Source organism: Salmo salar, chromosome 16 (genome assembly GCF_965601325.2).
Source record: "Salmo salar chromosome 16, fSalSal1, whole genome shotgun sequence".
Lineage (NCBI taxonomy): Eukaryota > Metazoa > Chordata > Actinopteri > Salmoniformes > Salmonidae > Salmo > Salmo salar.
This window is the reverse complement of record NC_138306.1, coordinates 2,970,990-2,992,949: the sequence shown is the minus strand read 5'-3', so window position 1 is coordinate 2,992,949 and position 21,960 is coordinate 2,970,990. Positions and strand designations below refer to the sequence as shown.

Below are 21,960 nucleotides of genomic sequence, written 5' to 3'. Positions count from 1 at the left end.
GGGTCTTATGCTGAGGTCTGATTGTGGGACAAACTCTATAACAGTGAAAGCCAGGTAGTCCATCTGTACTTTCTTAAGCAAAACCTTCTCAAACATTAATAGTACTGAACAGCCTTTTGGCTTCAACCACTACATCCCCTTCTGCATTTTATTTTATATAATCTATGGACATAGATAGTGGAACCCCAGAAATGACACCACTCAGCTAGGCTGAAGCTCCAGGGACATGACTTGGGATTTTCTTCACATTGAGAGTTTTCATTTTCATAATTTTCCCTTTCATAATCTTCCCTCATTTTCATAATATTCCATTTCGCTTTGCTTATTTCAGCTGTTCTTGCCATAATATGGACTTGGTCTTTTACCAAATAGGGCTATCTTCTGTATACCACCCCTACCTTGTCACAACACAACTGACTGGCTCAAACGCATTAACTTTTAACAAAGCACACCTGTTAATTGCGTTCCAGGTGACTACCTCATGAAGCTGGTTGAGAGAATGCCAAGAGTGTGCAAAGCGGTCAAGGAAAGGGTGGATACATTGAAGAATTTAAAATCTAAAATAAATGTTGATTTGTTTAACACTTTTTGGGTTACATGATTCCATATTTGTTATTTCATAGTTTTGATGTCTTCACTATTATTCTACAATGTAGAATATAGTAAAAATAAAGAAAAACCCTGGAATGAGTAGGTGTGTCCAAACTTTGACTGGTACTGTATTTTGGGGGGGACAATTTTACCTGCTTCAAACATTGGGGACCCCTCCTACGCCCTTGCCAAAGAGCATCTGACTAGGCCTTCTATCCTGCTTTACTGGGTACATACTTTTAAAAGCATCAGAAAGGAATTCACCACATGGACAACATTTTAGAATGCCATTTTAATGTCATTGTCTTTTCAAGAATCTAATACAAATGCATACAAATACATTTATTTTCACCTAAGCCACATGTAACCACTATTGCAATGAACATCACAATACAAATACAATATTTTATCAGAAGTTGGCATTCAAGCACGGATGGTCAAAAAGGGGAAACATGCACACATGCATTCATTCATTCATACAAGGACGGACACACACACAAACACACACACACATTTAGATGGGACTTTTTACAGCATTAAAGAGGTATGGCTCTAACAATAGTATGTGGAGGGAGGGAGTGGGAAAGAGGGAGGGATTGTGGTAGCAGTAGATGGAAGGGTGGGGGATCGGGGGAGGGAAAAGTGGTAATAGGAAGGAACAGCTAAAGTGTACACAAAACACATATTTCTATATTAGTCAAGCCAACTTTTTACTCAGTAAGTATAAATATTCTTCATCCAAAAGTCAGTGCAGTGTCTTCTGCTCTAGCCTGAGTCCCAGTTAGCTAGCAAGACAGCACAAACAGATCTGGGTCTCAAGCTACTTCTGCTGCAGGGCAAGCTTCAACCGGGTCCTCTTATTTACCACGCCTGGTTTCACCCAGGTCCTCTTCGCGTTCCACTACTATACACCCGGTCTGTGTTAGACCTGGTCCATGAAACATCTGTTTCACTTTACACACAAATCACTTTACATACGTTTTCTTGCCGTTTTCCTGTCATTCTTTTTCTCTTTCTATCGTTTCTTTTTTTTGTCACCAAGTACCTCAAAAGTCCAGCTGAGAAGTACTAGTTGTTTGTTTTCCGAGTGTTGTTTTGTTTGTTTTCCAACCAATCAATCAATTTTGCAGATATAAAAGAGAACAATAAATTTACAAGTGTACATTTTTCTTTCCCTTCTCCTGATTTCCCTTTTCTAGCTCCAAAAAGTCCTCCTGTCCGGTGTGTGGTGCGGTAATCCTACTGGATACCTCTGAAGAGACACATGGCAAAGACCATGGCAAACAGCTGTGGAGAAGAACAGAGGAGTGTCAGAACAGCAGTCAGGACAGAGAACAAGACACAAGTAAGTGTTTCAATTCTGCTAGCCTAAACTGGTCGACTGTTCTGCAGCCAAACGATGATGATGAAACTAAACAAAATAAACCAAACTATCTACATGATGATGATTAGATAATTCAGCTCTGGCTTAATCTAATAAATCGACTAGATTGCCATATCTATAATTATGACTTCAGAGATGCCTCCTCAGTAAATTATCCTATGTAATGTATGGTGTGTAACAGTCCTACAACACCAATATTCTCCACTAAGTGGGGCAATCGTACTATAAACAGGGAAGTGACCAGCACTTGCTTGAAATTATATATTCTCCAGTATTTCAGATTCCGTTGCTGTGTACTGTGTGTGGGGGAGATAAGCTACATGGATTTTTCTAAACAGCTTACATTACCAATCACACCAACTGATAAGGAAAAAATGTGTTGATTTGGAGGCTACTCACAAAGCGCTTATTATAAGACACAAAATATTGAATCCTACCTCAATGGTGAGCACCACGATGGCCAGCGCTCCAGCCACATAGATGTACAGCTCAAAGTAGTCCACCACCGCTGAGTAGCAGCCCTGAAAACACACAGAGAGGAAGAGTCTCAGTCACAATTCAATAGTATGAGTCAATATGAGAGAGTATTGAAATGTGTGTGTTTGTGTGTCTGTGTGTGTGTGCATGCTTGTGTGTGTGTGTGCTGAAATGCATGGATAATATAAATAGCGTCAGTGAACAATAGACTAGATGAATGGGCTGAGAGGCAGAGACTGAGACAGGGCCCCTGGCCTCATTGGCTTTTAATGAGGCTCTGTGTGTGAATGGGAGAGAGACAGCGAGAGACAGACGCCTTCCGGAGATACTGCATTGTTCCACAGACCTTAACAACAACAGTTGGAGCCTCTCTTTCCTATCAGTGTTCACTGTAATTACATTTCACTCTCAAGACAGTCATTAAAACAGGCAAGCAAACACAGAGATAAATATAGACCCGCACACACAAGCACACAAACGTGTGCATTCCGTTAGTCAATATGGCTAAACCCGTTTGTCAATATGGCTAAATACTGTATGTTTCTCCCTCCACACACACGCACACCTGCACGCCCACTTCCCTACCCTACTCCACGCCCGCACTACCCTACCCTACTCCAATCAACATAGTCAAACACAAGCATGCATAAGTATACACACACACACACTGCACTACTCTACACTACACAGTAAAACATACTTCCTTAACAGCCAGAACATAGAAAAGCACTAATGAGTCTACCGGTATGAGGACAGTGCCAGTAGAGAAGCAGTCCCGTTATATCATCACTCCAACACACACTCTTCTGCTCTAGTTTAGCTGATTGGCCAAAGGAGGGTTTTGTCTCCCAGTGTGACAGGGAGAGGGGGCAGTGGTAGCCTCGAGGTTAGAGTGACGAACATGCAACTGGAAGGTAGCCAGTTCAAATCCTAGGGTAGGAATGTGGAGGGCTACCAGATATCTCAGGTGCCACCTACTGCTGATGTGATGTACTACCTGTTCTGTGGGAACTGCTCTAGGTGCCCTGCTCTGGAGGTCCTGCTCCAGGTGCGATTTTTTTTCTTCTCCATTCTCTTTGTTGAATGGGTCAATAAAGATTATTAAAGGGTTCATAGTAGTATGAAGTAGTCTAGTACCAGTACACACCTTGTTGTTTCTGAACAGCATGTTCCCCATCAAACACTCCTCCTGGGGGATGTAGGCTGAGTCTCCGGGGTGACTACCCCTCCTGCAGCAGGCCGCAGGGACCATCTCATTAGGGTTGATCCGCCTGAACAGGCTCTCCTCAAAGTCCACCGGGCTGTTCACGCCGCAGCAGTCAAACTGGGGAGGAGAGGAGAGGTGGGTAAATTACACTGAGTATACAAAACATTAAGAACACATGCTATTTCCATGACAAAGACTGGCCAGGTGAATCCAGGTGAAAGCTATGGTCCCTTATTGATGTCACTTCAATCAGTGGAGATGAAAGGGACGAGACAGGTTAAAACCTCTTATGGATAGGGGGCAGTATTTTCACGTCCAGATGAAAAGCATGCCCAGAGTAAACTGCCTGCTATTCAGGCCCAGAAGGTAGAATATGCATATTATTAGTAGATTGAGATAGAAAACACTCTGAAGTTTCTAAAACTGTTTGAATGATGTCTGTGAGTATAACAGAACTCATATTGCAGGCGAAAACCTGAGAAAAATCCAACTAGGAAGTGTGGATGCAAATGAATTACTTCAAAATCATACACTGTGATTTTCTGGATTTTTGTTTTAGATTCCGTCTCTCACAGTTGAAGTGTACCTATAATAAAAATGACAGACCTATACATGCTTTGTAAGTAGGAAAACCTGCAAAATCGGCAGTGTATCAAATACTTGTTCTCCCCACTGCAGGTGCCAGGTGCACTTGTTTGTGTCAAGAACTGCAGGGCTCCTGGGTTTTTCAGGCTTAACTTCTTTGGGCTAGGTGGGACGTGACCGTCCCACACTATTCAACAGCCAGTGAAATAGCATGGCGCGAAATACAAAACAGCAAAAATCTCATAATTTCATTTTCTCAAACAACTATTTTACACCATTTTAAAGATAAGACTCTCGTTAATCTAACCACATTGTCCGATTTCAAAAAGGCTTTACGGCAAAAGCATAAAATTTGATTATGTTAGGACATAAACTTCACAAGAAAATCCACACAGCCATTTTACAAGCAAGGACATGCATCACAAAAACCAAAAGTACAGCTAAAATATTCACTAACCTTTGATGATCTTCATCAGATGGCACTCAAAGGACTTCATGTTATACAATACATGTATGTTTTGCTCGATAAAGTTCATATTTATATCCAAAAACAGCATTTTACATTGGCGTGTGATGTTCAGAAAATGTATTCCCACCAAAACCTCCGGTGAATGTGCACATCAATTTACAAAAATACTAATCATAAACATTGATAAAATTTACAACAGTTATTGAAAGAATTATAGACTCCTTGACGCAACCGCTTTATCAGATTTCAAAATAACTTTATGGAGAAAGCACATTGTTCAATATTCTGAGTACATTGCTCAGCCATCGAAGCAAGCTATACAGCTACCCGCCAAGTTCTGGCATCAACAAAACTCTGAATTAGTGTTATAAATATTCTCTTACCTATGCTGATCTTCGTCAGAATGCACTCCGAGGACTCCTACTTCCACAAGAAATGTTATTTTTGTTCGAAATACTCCATATTTATGTCCAAATACCTCCGTTTTGTTTGTGCGTTCAGATCACTATCCAAAGGCATAACGCGCGAGCGCAGTACCAGAGACGAAAAGTCAAATAGTTCCATTACCGTTCGTAGAAACATGTAAAACGTTGTTTACAATCAATCTTTATAGTATTTTTAACGTAAAAATGCGATAATATTCCAACCGGACAATAGCGTATTCATTCCAGGAGAAAAAGAAGGAGGGGCGTGCTGGCGGGATCGAGCATCACCAAGCCCTTTGTCCATAGGCAGTCCACTCATTGACTGAGCTACTATTCTCTGCCCGGTAACAGGAGAATGATGAAAAAACTTTCTGAAGGCTGTTGACAGCCAATGGAAGCCTTAGGAAGTGCAACGTGACCCCACAGACACAGTAGTTTTGATAGGGATTCAAAAGAAGAACTGCAATTCTCAGATCTCCCACTTCCTGGTTGGATTTTTCTCAGGTTTTTGCCTGCCATATGAGTTATGTTATACTCACAGACATCATTCAAACAGTTTTTGAAACTTCAGAGTGTTTTCTATCCAAATCTACTAATAATATGCAAATATCTGACTCTGGGCCCGAGTATTAGGCCGTTTACTCTGGGCACGCTTTTCATCCAAAATCGAAAATACTGCCCCCTATACCTTGAAAGGTTAATAGTTTTTCATGTGTATCAAGAATGGTCCACCACCCAAAGGACATCCAGCCAACTTGACACAACAGTTTTATTAGTCGTATGTACAGCATACACATGGTATACACCGTCCAACGAAATGCAAACAAAGTAAATGACTCAGAAAATATAATAAACATTTTAGTATAAGTATAATACAGGAAGGCACAATTTATAGCCCAATATTTACATGTGTTTTGGGGAAGGGGAATTGGGGGCAAGCGTTTAAATTGTGCTCAACTTAGTAATACTAATAAGAGTCTGGTAGCAGCAGTTGTGGTGTGTGTATCATGAATGTATGTGTGTGTGAGTGAGTGAGTCCATGTGTGCTAAGGTGTGGAGAGTCAGTACAGGTGGTCAGTCCTGTTCAAAGTGTTAACCAGTATGATGGCTTGTAGATAAACTGTCAATGAGCACATTTACATGCACAGCAATAATGAAATATTAAACTATGTCAGTAGGCAGTTTATGCAATAGTCATGTAAACACCTTACTCTGCTTATCTTAATCGGCCTATGGTCAAAATTTAAGTAAGAATATGCAGATTAAAACATATGGTTTTCTGAGCCATCTTTAGAATTATTAGGATTGTAAACACTTTAATCGGTGTTCCAGCTGTGTATTTGATCTGCGCATGGGCTAGCACCAGACGAGCAAGCCTCCCTTTTTAGCGCGAGTGAAGTGAGTCTGAATGTATGCATCTTAGAAGTAGTTTTCACATACAAACATTATACAGTGCATTTGGAAAGTAAACAGAACCCTTGACTTTTTCCACATTTTGTTACTTTACAGCCTCATTCTAAAATTGATTAAATTGTCTTTTTTCCCCTCATCAATCTACACACAATACCCCATAATGACAAAGCAAAAACAGGTATTTAGAAATTTTGCAAATTTTGTAAAAAATAAAAGATATCACATTTACTCAGTACTTTGTTGAAGCACCTTTGGCAGCGATTACAGCCTTGAGTCTTCTTGGATATGACGCTACAAGCTTGGCACACCTGTATTTGGGGAGTTTCTCCCATTCTTCTTTACAGATCCTCTCAAGCTCTGTCAAGTTGGATGGGAAGCGTCGCTGCACATCTATTTTCATAATCCAAGATGGCGTAGCAGTGGGAGCAGTCTGTTTTGATTGTCTTGTCCTGTCCCTTGTATATATCATTTTTATCTTCGTATATATTTTTTATCTAATTGTCCATCTATGGACCGAACATACTCTTCTGCAACCCGCCTCACCCAATGTGGCATGGATCCGCTATTTTTACACTTTTGAACCGAAACCCCCATCAGGAGCTAGCCAGCTAACTAGCTACTAGCTAGTAGTCAGTTAGCCACTGCTAGCGGTTGCGACGTCCCCCTGAGGCCCATCTGCTAGCCGTGGCCTGCTAGCTGTCTGAATTGCCGTGCCTTCAGCTCGCCTAGCTACTCACTGGACCCTATGATCACTCGGCTACACATGCCCCTCCCTAATGTCAATATGCCTTGTCTATTGCTGTTTTGGTTAGTCATTTTTATCTTATTTGACTGTTGAGCTTCCAGCCCTGCTCAATATACCTTAGCTAGCCCTTATGTTCCACCCCCCACACATGCGGTGACCGCACCTGGCTTAAATGGTGCCTCTAGAGACAAAACCTCTCATCGTCACTCAATGCTTAGGCTTACCTCCACTGTACTCACATCCTACCGTACCCTTGTCTATACATTACGCCTTGAATTTATTCTTCCGCGCCCAGAAACCTGCTCCTTTTACTCTCTGTTCCAAACGCACTAGACGACCAGTTCTTTTAGCCTTTAGCTGTACTCTTATCCTACTCCTCCTTTGTTCCGCTGGGATTTAGAGGTTAAACCAGGCCCTGCAGCCCCCAGCATCACTCCTATTCCCCAGGCGCTCTCATTTGTTGATTTTTGTAACCTAAAAAGCATTGGTTTCATGCATGTTAACATTAGAAGCCTCCTCCCTAAGTTTGTTTTATTCACTGCTTTAGCACACTCCACCAACCCGGATGTCCTAGTCGTGTCTGAATCCTGACTTAGGAAGGCCACCAAAAATCCTGAAATGTCCATCCCTAACTATAACATTTTCCGACAAGTTAGCCTGCAGAGTTCTGTCATACTATCCAGGTCTGTGCCCAAACTATTTGAGCTTCTACTCAGCCCCCAGTTGTGCCATGGACACCATATGTGAATTGATCGCCCCCCATCTATCTTCAGAGTTCGTACTGTTAGGTGACCTAAACTGGGACATGCTTAACACCCCGGCCGTCCTACAATCTAAGATAGATGCCCTCAATCTCACACAAATCATCAAGGAACCTACCAGGTACAACCCTAAATCCGTAACCATGGGCACTCCCTTAGATATCATCCTGACCAACCTGCCCTCTAAATACACCTCTGCTGTCTTCAACCAGGATCTCAGCGATCATTGCCTGCGTGCATAATGGGTCCGCGGTCAAACGAACTGGATTGCTCTTCAAAAGTTTCTTCTCCATCTTAACCTGTTATGGCTAGGGGGCAGTATTTTCACGGCTGGATAAAAAACGTACCCGATTTAATCTGGTTACTACTCCTGCCCAGTAACTAGAATATGCATATAATTATTGGCTTTGGATAGAAAACACTCCAAAGTTTCTAAAACTGTTTGAATGGTGTCTGTGAGTATAACAGAACTCAAATGGCAGGTCAAAACCTGAGAGATTCCTTTACAGGAAGTGGCCTGTCTGACCATTTCTTGAACTTCTTTGCCATCTCATTCAATTACAAAGGATCTCTGCTCTAACGTGACACTTCCTACGTCTTCCATAGGCTCTCAGAGCCCGGGAAAAAACAGAATGTCGTCATCCCAGCCCCAGGCTGAAACACATTATCGCCTTTGTCAAGTGGCCGATCAAGGGACTGTGGGCTTAGGCGTGTGCCCTGGCCGCCCCCGTCTTTGTGATTTTTCCTCTGTTTGCCGAAAAGGAGATTCCCGGTCGGAATATTATCGCTTTTTTACGAGATAAATTGCATAAAAATTGATTTTAAACAGCGGTTGACATGCTTCGAAGTACGGTAATGGAATATTTCGAATTTTTTTGTCACGAATTGCGCCATGCGCACGACCCTGATTTACCATTTCGGATAGTTTCTGGAACGCACGAACAAAACACCGCTATTCGGATATAACGATGGATTATTTGGGACCAAACGAACATTTGTTATTGAAGTAGCAGTCCTGGGAGTGCATTCTGACGAAGACAACAAAGGTAATAACATTTTTGTTGTAGTAAATCTGATTTTGATGAAGGCTAAACTTGCCGGGTGTCTAAATAGCTAGCCCGTGATGGCTGGGCTATGTACTTAGAATATTGCAAAATGTGCTTTCACCAAAAAGCTATTTTAAAATCGGACATATCGAGTGCATAGAGGAGTTCTGTATCTATAATTCTTAAAATAATTGTTATGCTTTTTGTGAACGTTTATCGTGAGTAATTTAGTAAATTGTTAGTAAATTCCCCGGAAGTACCCCCCGTATGCTAGTTCTGAACGTCACATGCTAATGTAAAAAGCTGGTTTTTGATATAAATATGAACTTGATTGAACAAAACATGCATGTATTGTATAACATAATGTCCTAGGTGTGTCATCTGATGAAGATCATCAAAGGTTAGTGCTGCATTTAGCTGTCTTCTGGGTTTTTGTGACATTATATGCTAGCTTGAAAAATGGGTGTCTGATTATTTCTGGCTTGGTACTCTGCTGACATAATCTAATGTTTTGCTTTCGCTGTAAAGCCTTTTTGAAATCGGACAGTGTGGTTAGATAAAGGAGAGTCTTGTCTTTAAAATGCTGTGAAATAGTCATATGTTTGAAAAAGTTTTTGTATTTTTGAGGAATTTGTAATTCGCGCCACGCCTATCATTGGATATTGGAGCAGGTGTTCCGCTAGCGGAACATCTAGATGTAAGAGGTTAAATAAGGATGCCCCATTCAAAAAAATGTAGAACTAAGAACAGATATAGCCCTTGGTTCACCCCAGACTTGACTGCCCTTGACTAGCACAAAAACATCCTGTGGTGTTTTTCATTAGCATCGAATAGCCCCCGCGGTAAGTCAGGAACCAATACAGACTCAGTCAGTTAGGAAAGCAAAGGCTAGCTTTTTCAAACAGAAATTTGCTTCCTGTAGCACTAATTCCAAAATGAGGTATTTGTATTTCGCGCCAAGCGTCCCACCTTGCCCAGGGAGGTTAATCAAGTGGGGACTACAGCAGGGACAGGTTGAAGATGTCCAAGAAGACACCTGCTAAGTAGATTATTGTATTTTGTATGTCTACCAAAAGCAAGTATCAGGTTTGGGGTCAATTCCCTTTCAAGGCAGTCAATTCTGGAAGTGAACTGATTAGAATTGACTTGAATTGAGTATATTGAAATGGAATTGACCTCGAGCTTAGCAAGTACAATATTTTAGCCTTACAGTGTTCATGATAGCGTTCCACGTTCCAGTGAAGACATCAGTGTTATTGTAGCCCTGGTAATGCCTCTTCAGCTCCTTAGTGAAGTACTCTCTGGTCAGCTATACAGGAACATGGAGAATGTTAGTATTAGTTCTGTATGGTCAGAGGTTTTACTGTATCACCATGATGAAGGGGACAGTGTTTGCACACTACAGTGGATGGTCATAGGATCTATAAGGACAGAATTTACTCACATGCTCCCGGAATATGAAGGCCAGGATGGCTGCAGCTAGTTCCGCCAGGAAGATGACCAGGATGAGCATGAAGAACTGCAGCAGAGAGGGCAGGAGGGAGAGAGAGGGGGGGAGGGGTGGTGGACAAGACATTTAGTGAGAGGAGAGACGGAGAGAGATAAAGGGAGAGAACGAGTAACAGAGTTAGTATCAGCAAAAGTGAGTGCGTCACAAAAAATTCAACATTAACTATGCATGTGGCCTGGTGCATCGAAGGCAAATTATTATGGCTTATTTATTTTCCATCTCAGGCTAGCATGACTCTCTCTCTCTCGCTCACATACAAAGAGCAGCAGACACTTGTTCTCAATGATGACTCCACAGCAGCAAAGGAATGTTTCTAACACTGTTATAACGCTGTGACCTACTGTACTATCACAATTACTCTATAATATAACACAGTGTAGGCCTACTTACAAACATCAGCAGACACTTGTTCTCCCGGATGGCTCCACAGCAGCCCAGGAAGCCCAATAGGAAAAGCATTCCCCCCATGGCCAGGATGATGTAGACTCCTGTGAAGAGCAGAGGGTTGGCTGCTACGATCTCCTTGAAGCCTGTAGGGTCCACCAGCACCCACACACCCACACCCAGGAGGAAGGAGCCTCCCAGCTGGGAAAAAGAGGGGAGAGGGGGGAAGTGGGAGAGAGAGGGTTAAGTTTAGTTTATCTGCATATGATAATTACAATTAATGGAAGAAACAGAACACGTGCAGTTGAGGTAGGAAACCTAAGAGACTTATGAAAACCTCACCAAAGAGGGTGGCTCCATGTCCATCTTATCAGCTATAAAAGTAATATTTACATGATGACTGTATGTCAGAGTGTCACTGGCTTTGTAGTAGATCCTGAGGAAGTCTGTGGGAGGAGGAAATTGGGTCAGCACTCCCTCTAATGGTGTCTCTGGCTCTGGTCTCTCTATCTTTGCAACTGTTCCCCCAAGAGATCATTTCAGCTCTTTCATATGTACCAATCTGTTACATTTGTATACCCCTTGCAGGGGAGTAACATGTAAAATGTTGTGTGTTCCTTATGTTTCTGTAAGGGCTGTCGCCAGAAGAAGGGGACCAAAGCGTAGCGTGGTACGTGTTCATGATTTTTATTATCAAAACACTCAAACAAAAATAACAAAACGAAAAGCCAACAGTTCCGTCAGGTACTCTATACAAAACAGAAAACAACAACCCACAAACACAGGTGGGAAAAAGTCTGCCTAAGTATGATTCCCAATCAGAGACAACGATAGACAGCTGCCTCTGATTGGAAACCATACTCTGCGAAAACAAAGAAATAGAATGCATAGATTGCCCACCCCACACCCTTACCTAACCAAATAGAGAAGAAACACAGCTCTCTAAGGTCAGGGCGTGACAGTTTCCTTATGTGGTAGTATGGCAAAGTAACTGAATGTTGAAGGCTTCAATGAAAAGTCATAGCAAGCCAAGAGCAGTCTCTGGGAGATATTCCCACCTCTGAGAGAAGTCGCTGGTGTAGAGCCGGCTGCTTCCTCCAGCCAATCTTCCAGCTTTCCATCAGCCCTGAGTGCCCGGCCCACCTCTCTGCCATAGAAACCTCTCCACTTTCTTTGCCAGCTACCTGACAAACAGGGATCTCTGTCGTCTGTAACTACGGAGACGGCAACTCCTAGCATCGTTCACCCACTTCCACGAGAAAACCAGTTTATTGCCGTGTGGTAATAATTTCTGTTGGCTTTCTGACCTGCTAACACAAACAGAGAGTGGGGGAATGCATTTAAAGTAGTACTACCGACACATGGAAGTGGGTTTGGGGAAGCCAAGGAAGGGTAAAAGAGGTGACCAGGGTGGGGTATAACTACTGAGTAAAGGGGTTAAATCAACACTTAGGATTCTGCTCTTTCATTTATTGTTTCATAAACTGTAGGGGGTGGGGAGAGGGATGGGGTGAGGGGGAGAGATAGGGAAGAGTAGCGATAAAGAAAGGGGTGATAAAACAAATATACAGTTTATATATAGTCACATACACCGAATAGGTGCAGTGAAATGTTTATTTCTATTACACATTCTCATTCACAGCAACAACCTGGTGAATAAATTGGCCAATTGGACACTGGGGATGACTAGGTGGACATGACCTGACTGCAGTTCTGCGTCATAACCAACTTTAGTGGGCAAATACTCTACTTCGATGGCCACTGGCATGCTGAAGAAGTGGGTTCTTCAAGGATGAATCCCGGTTTCAACTTCACGGGGCAGATGTGTGGGCGAGTGGCGGTGGGATTATGGTATGGCCAGGTATAAACTATGGAGAACGAACACAATTGCATTTTATCTATGGCAATTTGAATGCACAGAGATACTGTGATGAGATCCTGAGGCCCATTGTCATGCCATTCATCAGCCCAATCACCTCATGTTTCGGCATGATAATGCACGGCCAGATCCATGACGCAAGGATCTGTACACAATTCCTGGAAGCTGAATGTCCCAGTTCTTCCATGGCCTGCATACTCACCAGACATGTCAACCATTGAGCGTGTTTGGGATGCTCTGAATCGATGTGTATGACGTGTTCCAGTTCCCACCAATATCCAGAGGAGTGGGACAACATTCCACAGACCACAATCAACATCCTGATCAACTCTATGCAAAGGAGATGTGTCGCCCTGCATGAGGCAAATGGTGGTCTCTCCAGATACTGACTGGTTTTCTGATCCACGGCCCCTACCTTTTTTTTTTTAAGGTATCTGTGACCAACAGATGCATATCTCTATTCCCAGTCATGTGACATCCATGGATTAGATCCTAATTAATTGATTTCAATTTCGATTTCCTTATATGAACTGTAACTCAGTAAAATCTTTGAAATTGTTGCATGTTGCATTTACATTTTTGTTCAGTGTAGATAATTTGTGAGGATGAAAGGGAGTAGAGATCTGAGGACATAAGGAAAAGAGGGGTGAAGGAGAGGCAAAAGACTGGTTATATCTCCTATGACTGTTTTGACACTGTTATAACGCAAAGGGACATTTTCGAACGGTTCTCGAGAAACAATACTGTTGTGTAAATGTGTAAACTTGCGAAATTCTCGAACGCTACCTCACGACACTCACCCCCCTCAAAGCAGTGCAGTGTAAACAGAACTGTCTCGTTGAGCTCAACACTCCTACAGTATAAATGGTAATAGCAGAGCAATGTTTTGAAACAGCTGTACAGACATTTTCCTTATATTTGAGACTTGTTTTAACTGAAATTGGAGTAACTGCCTATCGCGGTAGCTGCCACTTCTCAGCTGCACTGGGCCACGTAAAACTATTGAATCCCATTCCCACCACTAACATTTTTATTTACATTTTGAGATAAGTTTGTCAAACTACGTAAGTAAAACATTTTAGATAGTAGATCAGGCCTGGGCATTTCTTTTCCATGGATGGCCACATTATAATATATTTTTGTGCTCGCGGGCCAGAATCATATTACAGGATTATACATTACGTAGTTTGACAAACTTATTTCAAAATGTAAATAAAAATGTTAGTGGTGGGAATGGGATTCAATACTTTGGGATTCAATAGCATGACTGTGTTGACAGCTATATCTACTGTAAATCATGTCCAGATGTGCTACTTAACGTTTTTAACATGCACAGAAATAAATCCCAAAACTTTTTTTTATTTCCATGTTTTCTTTTTAGTAGGTATTTTCATTATTAAACATGCAATGAACTGCGCGGAGAAAAAATTACACTGCGCATTCAGCACCACGGACAGAACTCTTGTTAATGGGTATGCACAAAAACACAAGGAGAGAGAGCTCAACATTACATTTAAACGACTAAATCAGTGTGAGGAGTGAAGTCTGATGGGCATTGACTAAAGCAATGAAGTCAGGTATAGTTTCTGACGTTGCTATGCGCAGGATTGCTGAGTGGTGGGAGTCAGTAAGAGATTATCTGTGCCTTGACTTGTTATATTTCATCACTGAAAATGTCTGTTCACATACATAGGTTGACCCAAACAGTACAAACATCTTCTGAACATGAATCCTAATCTTCGAAAATTGTTGTTCATTGGAGATGCATAGAACCTCGACAGTGACATTGTTTTGAATAGTTCTACAATCACTGCATCAGACTGAAGATCGTTCAACTCAAATTGCAGGTCAGTGGGAACGTTATCCACATTGAAGGCGAAAGGAGAGGAAACCAACAGCATGTATTTTTCCAACACTTTGAAATCCTCAAAACGACAAGAAAACTCACCGTTCAAAGCACGCAGAGGCGATGTTTACTTCTCCCGCTGATCATCTGATCGGGAACAGACTAGTAGTGTTGGAAGGTGGATGAGATTGTTGGCCTAAACTTGGCGGGTCAGGAGGAGTAATTTTCCCTTGAAAGCTTTGACAAGGCTGTACATCTGATGTGCAAAAAGGCCCTTCCCTTGTAGTTTGGAATTCAGTTCATTAATGAGGGCCATGATGTCCATGGGGAAGGCAAGCCCTGAAAAAATGGCGCCGGAAGAAATGGCAGCAGTTTTACAGGCGCCCAACCAATTGTGCTATTATGTGGGGTTTTTTGGCGTTATTTGTAACTTATTTTGTACATAATGTTTCTGCAACCGCATCTTACGGCAAAAAAGAGCTTCTGGATATCAAGGGCAGCGATCACTCACATCGGATTAGACAAAGATTTTTTCTACAACAAGGACGACACACAAGATATTCTCCAAACACCCCACAGGGCCGACATCCCCGTTATTTGCAAGAGGAAGCAACACAGGTACAGAGGACAAAGAGCCAGATGCCTGGTCAGGACCCGGAGAAGGCGACTGGGAAAGCTGCATTTACCGTCAATACTACTCGCCAACGTGCAATCATTGGACAATAAATTAGATGAGGTACGATCAAGAATATCCTACAAACAGGACATCAAAAACTGTAATATCCTATGTTTCAGGAAATTGTGGCTGAATGACGACATGGATATTCAGCTAGCGGGATACACGCCGCACCAGGTATAGTAGTGATAAATTGCAGGCCACACTTCTTGCCCAGAGACTTTTCAGCTAAACTTTTCATGGCAGTTTATTTACCACCACAGACAGATGCTGGCACGAAGACCGCACTCAGTCAGCAGTATAAGGAAATAAGCAAACAGGAAACCACTCACCCAGAGGCGGTGCTCCTAGTGGCCGGAGACTTTAATGCAGGGAAACTTAAATCAGTTGTACATAATTTCTATCACCATGTTAAATGTGCAACCAGAGGGAAAACAATTCTAGATCACCAGTACTCCACACACAGAGACGTGTACAAAGCTCTCCCTTGCCCTCCAGTTGGTAAATCCGACCACAACTCTATCCTCCTGATTCCTGCTTACAAGCAAAAATGAAAGCAGGAAGCACCAGTGACTCGGTCTATAAAAAAGTGGTCAGATGAAGCAGATGCTAAACTTCAGGACTGTTTTGCTATCACAGACTGGACCATGTTCTGGGATTCTTCCGATGGCATTGAGGAGTACACCACATCAGTCACTTGCTTTATCAATAAGTGCATTGAGGACGTCGTCCCCACAGTGACTGTACGTACATACCCCCAACAAGAAGCCATGGATTACAGGCAACATTTGCACTGAGCTAAAGGGTAGAGCAGCCACTTTCAAGGTGCGGGACTCTAACCTGGAAGTTTACAAGAAATCCTGCAATGCCCTGCGACAAACCATCAACAGGCAAAGCGTCAAGACAGGGCTAAGATTGAATCATACTACACCGGCTCCGACGCTCGTCTTATGTGGCAGGGCTTGCAAACTATTACAGACTACAAAGGGAAGCACAGCCACGAGCTGCCCAGTGACACGAGCCTACCAGACGAGCTAAATCACTTCTATGATCGCTTCGAGGCAAGCGGGGCCAGACGGATTACCAGGATGTGTGCTTCGGGCATGTGCTGACCAACTGGCAGGTGTCTTCACTGACATTTTCAACATGTCCCTGATTGAGTGTGTAACACCAACATGTTTCAAGCAGACCACCATAGTCCCTGTGCCCAAGAACACAAAGACAACCTGCCTAAAGGACTACAGACCCGTAGCACTCACGTCCGTAGCCATGAAGTGCTTTGAAAAGTTGGTAATGGCTCACATCAACACCATTACTCCAGAAACCCTAGACCCACTCCAATTTGCATACCGCCCAAACAGATCCACAGATGATGCAATCTCTATTGAACTCCACACTGCCCTTTCCCACCAGGACAAAAGGAACACTTATGTGAGAATGCTATTCATTGACTACAGCTCAGCGTTCAACACCATAGTACCCTCAAAGCTCATCACTAAGCCAACAATCCTGGGACTAAACACCTCCCTCTGCAACTGGATCCTGGACTTCCTGACGGGCCGCCCCAGGTGGTGAGGGTAGGTAGCAACACATCTGCCACGCTGATCCTCAACACTGGGGCCCCTCAGGGGTGCTGCTCAGTCCCCTCCTGTACTCCCTGTTCACCCACGACTGCATGGACAGGCTCGACTCCAACACTATCATTAAGTTTGCAGACGACACAACAGTGGTAGAGGTCAGAGACCTGGCCGGGTGGTGCCAGAATAACAACCTATCCCTCAACGTAACCAAGACTAAGGAGATGATTGTGGACTACAGGAAAAGGAGGACCGAGCACGCCCCCATTCTCATCGACGGGGCTGTAGTGGAGCAGGTTGATAGCTTCAAGTTCCTTGGTGTCCACATCAACAACAAACTAGAATGGTCCAAACACACCAAGACAGTCGTGAAGAGGGCACGACAAAGCCTATTCCCCATCAGGAAACTAAAAAGATTTGGCATGGGTCCTAAGATCCTCAAAAGGTTCTATAGCTGCAACATCAAGAGCATCTTGATTGGTTGCATCACTGCCTGGTATGGCAATTGCTCGGCCTCTGACCGCAAGGCACTACGAGGGTAATGCGTAGTGCCCAGTACCTCACTGGGGCTAAGCTGCCTGCCATCCAGGACCTCTATAACAGGCGGTTTCAGAGGAAGGCCCTAAAATTTGTCAAAGACCCTAGCCACAGACTGTCCTCTCTACTACCGCATGGCAGCGGTACCGGAGTGCCAAATCTAGGACAAAAAGGCTTCTCAACAGTTCTTGAACAAAACACGGCACTCAGAAAACTAACCACACACAGGTTCCAATAACCTGGGGCAAACCAGCCTGGAGTACACATACATTTACACATAACAATTCCACACACAGACATGGGGGGAAACAGAGGGTTATATGCAAGACGTGTAATGAGGGAAAGCAAACCAGGCGTGCGGGAAAACAAGACAAAACAAATGGAAAATGAAAGGCGGATCGGCGATGTCTAGAAGACCGGTGATGTCGACCGCCCAACACCGCCAGAACGAGGGACCGACATCGGCGGATCTCTGCGGCCACAGATGGTACACGTGAAGGAACCTCCTCCGGTCTCCCTGAGCGCAGCACCTCCCAGCTCCATGGGTATCGGAGCGGTGGTGCTGGGGGATGGAACCGACAGATCCCGATCTGGATGTCCGCGGGTAGCCAGCAGGTTATCCAGCCGAATGGACACTTCCACCAGCTGGTCAAAAGTGAGGTGGTGTCCCTACAGGCCAACTCCCGACGGACGTCGTCGCACAAACTGCAGTGATAGTGGTCGATCAGGGCCCTGTTGTTCCATCCCACGCCGGCGTCCAGGGTCCGTAAGCCCATTGCGAACTCCTGGGCGCTCCTCGTCCCCTGCCTCAGGTGTAAGAGACGTTCACCCGCCGCTCTACCCTCGGGTGAAATCCTCAAAGTGGTCCAGCGCCGCATCTCCTTCTCCCCACACAACGTTGGCCCACTCCAGAGCTTTCCCCGAGAGGCACGAGACGAGGGCGAACACCCTCTCACGGCCCGAGGGAGCCGGGTGAACGGTCGCCAGGTATAAATCCAGCTGCAGCAGGAAACCCTGGCAGCGTGCGGTCGTCCCATTGTACTCCCTGGGAAGTGCGAGACGAATCCCACTGGAACCAGGTGCGGAGGGGGTGAGTAGTGGAGACCCCTGTTGTGCTGGTGGGGGCGCTGGAGGGACTCTCTGTCTCTCCCAGTGGTCCATCGCCTGGACAACGCGGTCCATGGCGGCGCCGAGATGGTGAAGCATCGCTCCGTACTCCTGGACGCGCACCTCGACTCCGCTACCAGGGGTACCTGCTCCTGCTGACTCCATAATTCGTGTGTGGAATTCTGTAATGGAGTGCGTAACTGGCTGCAGGGAAGTCAGGCGCAGGAGAGCAGAAATGCGTAGCAAACAGAGCCCTTTATTGAGGCGAACAAAACACGGCACAGCCTGGAGTACACGTACATTTACACATAAAAATTCCACACACAGACATGGGGGGAAACAGAGGGTTATATGCAAGACGAGTAATGAGGGAATGCAAACCAGGTTTGCCGAAAAACAAGACAAAACAAATGGAAAATGAAAGGTGGATCGGCGATGGCTAGAAGACCGGTGACGTCGACCGCAGAACACCGCCCGAACAAGGAGAGGGACAGATGGAACCAGATTTCTTCTAATCAGGTCATATGCTTTTTTTACTCCTGTTAAAACTCCTGGCCCTAGGGAGGATTAAAACATGAAAATCCTGTCAAACAAGTCGTGAGGCAAATCAGTCTAAACAGTACTTTGTCCCTCTTTTCAAAGTTTTTTGTCTATTTTTTATTCAACCGAATCAAAAGTGCTGGGGCAAATGCCAGCTCACCACACGTACTGCTGTGCTGATCTCTGCAACAAATTAAGAAACATAACCTACATGTATGATTTATATGTATCTTATTTTTGGGTTACTGGAATGAGCATCGATACAAACACCTCATGTCAACTACCCAGTGAATTATACCTAGGGCGACCATATGTCCTCTTTTTCCTGGACATGTCCTCTTTTTGGACCTAAAAAAATGCGTCCGGCCGGGATTTCTAAATTGCCCAAAATGTCCGGGATTCGGCTTTTGCTTTCTACAGTCGCCATTCATTGTGTGCGTTTTTGGGGTTTTGTATTGCTTTGACCTTTCTCTTTAGGTCCCGCCTTCTCACACGCCACCATTGGTGGGTCATGTAGGCCTACGCAAACATTGTTCAAACTGCATCTCAATCATTACCCTCACCATGGCAACAGACAAGAGACAGAGCAGCAGCTTGCTTGTCAACAGTGGCACATGGCTCCAGAACAGCGTAAAAATGCCCAAACGCAAATGTAAATTCACAGACGATTTACAGAGAAAATTCCCGTGTTTTCGTCTTGGTCGGGATCCGTGTGAAGCAGAATGCATGACCTGCAAAGCGACACATACGTGTCAGTGTCAAATAAAGGTGCTAGCGACCTAGAAGCCCACATAAGCTCCGCAAAACACAAAATTGCAGCTAAAGGAGAGAGTTCGTCAGGTAAATTAACTGACTATTTTGTGAGAGCAGGTAAAACAGAAGATGCTGTTACTGCTGCGGAGGGAGTTTTTACATTCCACAACACGAAGCATCACAATAGCTACAGATCAATGGACTGCACGTCTGCCTTGTTAAAAAAGGCTTTCCTTGATTCCGAGACTTCGCGAAAACTTTCAAGCGCTCGTACAAAGACCGAAGCAATTGTTAACGCTGTGATAGCACCACATTCTGTCGACATAGTTCAGAAAGCACTAGAAGACATACCTTACTGTGGTGTTTCTACTGATGGGAGCAATCACGGTGCTGTGAAAATATTCCCTCTGCTTATTCAGTATTTTGATTGGAAGAATGGTGGCATGCAAAGTAAATTAGTCGAAGTTAAAAACACTTAAAAACTAAAATATGGTCACCCTATTACACCCCCATTTTCAGTCATAATTTGCATTTACCACATAGCCCAATGATTTAAATTAAGCATGGTTTGTTGTAAGGTAGGCCTACTGTACTTTTATATTTGTATTAGAAGGGTAATCATTCATTTTTTTATAGGCTAACGTTACTTGATGAAGCTTTAGCTAGCAGTAACTCTGCTTTTGTCTTGAAGCTATAATGTAATGAATGTAAAGACAAGAAAACACTTTAATTGTCTGCATATGTTTGTGAATTGTTGCGTTAATAGTGTAATATGGTAGATGCATGAAGAATTGCTTGCTTAATGTTAGCTAGTAGCTAGCTAGTTTAATAGTTCAATAGTTTGTAATACTTAGCCTCCTGGCTAGTGGCTACTGTGACATTTACGGTACTTTTGAGCTGCGAAGCAAGAACACCAACCGAACCCTCTCTCGGCTCTTGACATTCCCGTAGCTAATGTAAATTGAAAAGTGTATGTGCATATTATGTAAATATACATTTCATTCCAATAACTCCATTCAGTGTGAATAAGTCTATCTGTAGTCTTTATGCCAGAGCAGGGGGTGGGTTAAGGTATATACAGTGCCTTCAGAAAGTATTCACACCCCTTGACTTTTTCCACATTTTGTTGTGTTACAGCCTAAGTTCAAAATTGATTAAATTGAGACTTTTCGTGACACAACATCCCATAATGTCAAAGTTGAATTGTGTTTTATTTTTATTTTTACAAATTATTTAAAAAATGAAAAGCTCACGCCTTGAGTCAATTCAATCCCTTTGTTATGGCAAGCCTAAATAAGTTCAGGAGTAAAAATGTGCTTAACAATTTACATTATAAGTTGCATGGACTCACTCCGTGTTCAATAATTGTCATGGTGTATCAATAAACCCAGTCACTACAAATATACAGGTGTCCTTCCAAACTCAATCGCCAGAGAGGAAGGAAACCACTCAGGGATTTCATCATGAGGCCAATGGTAACTTTAAAACTGTTCCAGAGTTTAATGGCTGTGATAGGAGAAAACTGAGGATGGATCAACAACATTGTAGTTACTCCACAATACTAACCTAAATGACAGAGTGAAAAGAAGGAAGCCTGTACAGAATAAAAACATGCCTCCTGTTTGCAACAAGTCACTAAAGTAATACAGCAAAGCAATTCACTTTTTGTCCTGAATAAAACGTGTTGTATTGGATTTGCCCCAAACATAAGTACCATTCTCCATATGTTCAACCATGGTGGTGGCTGCATCATGTATGGGTATGTGTGTAATCGTTAAGGACTGGGGAGTTTTTCAAGATAAAGAAACAGAACGGAGCTAAGCACAGAAAAATCCTAGAGCAAAACCAGGTTCAGTCTGCTTTCTACCAGAAACTGAAAGATGAATTCACCTTTCAGCAGGTCAATAACCTAAAAGACAAGGCCAAATCTACACTGGAGTTGCTTACCAAGACGACAGTGAATGTTTGAGTGGCTGAGTTACAGTTTTGACTTAAATCTGAGACTTGAAAATAGTTGATCAATGATCAACAATCAATTTGACAGAGCT

The 21,960-nt window shown here is 43.4% G+C and overlaps 1 protein-coding gene across 2 annotated transcripts in view; it reads right to left on the bottom strand.

Moving 5' to 3' along the window:
- Window positions 1-868: 868 nt before the first annotated feature.
- tspan18 (tetraspanin 18) overlaps window positions 869-21,960 on the bottom strand; it is a 127,747-nt gene continuing 106,655 nt past the window's right edge. For both annotated transcript variants that reach the window (XM_045696628.2, NM_001140106.1), the window contains 6 exon segments: window positions 11,004-11,198; window positions 10,548-10,622; window positions 10,314-10,412; window positions 3,600-3,776; window positions 2,413-2,496; window positions 869-1,878 (listed from right to left, as the gene is read on the bottom strand). In XM_045696628.2, the coding sequence (XP_045552584.1) occupies window positions 1,831-1,878; window positions 2,413-2,496; window positions 3,600-3,776; window positions 10,314-10,412; window positions 10,548-10,622; window positions 11,004-11,198 (678 nt within the window). In that variant the 3' untranslated portion in view covers window positions 869-1,830.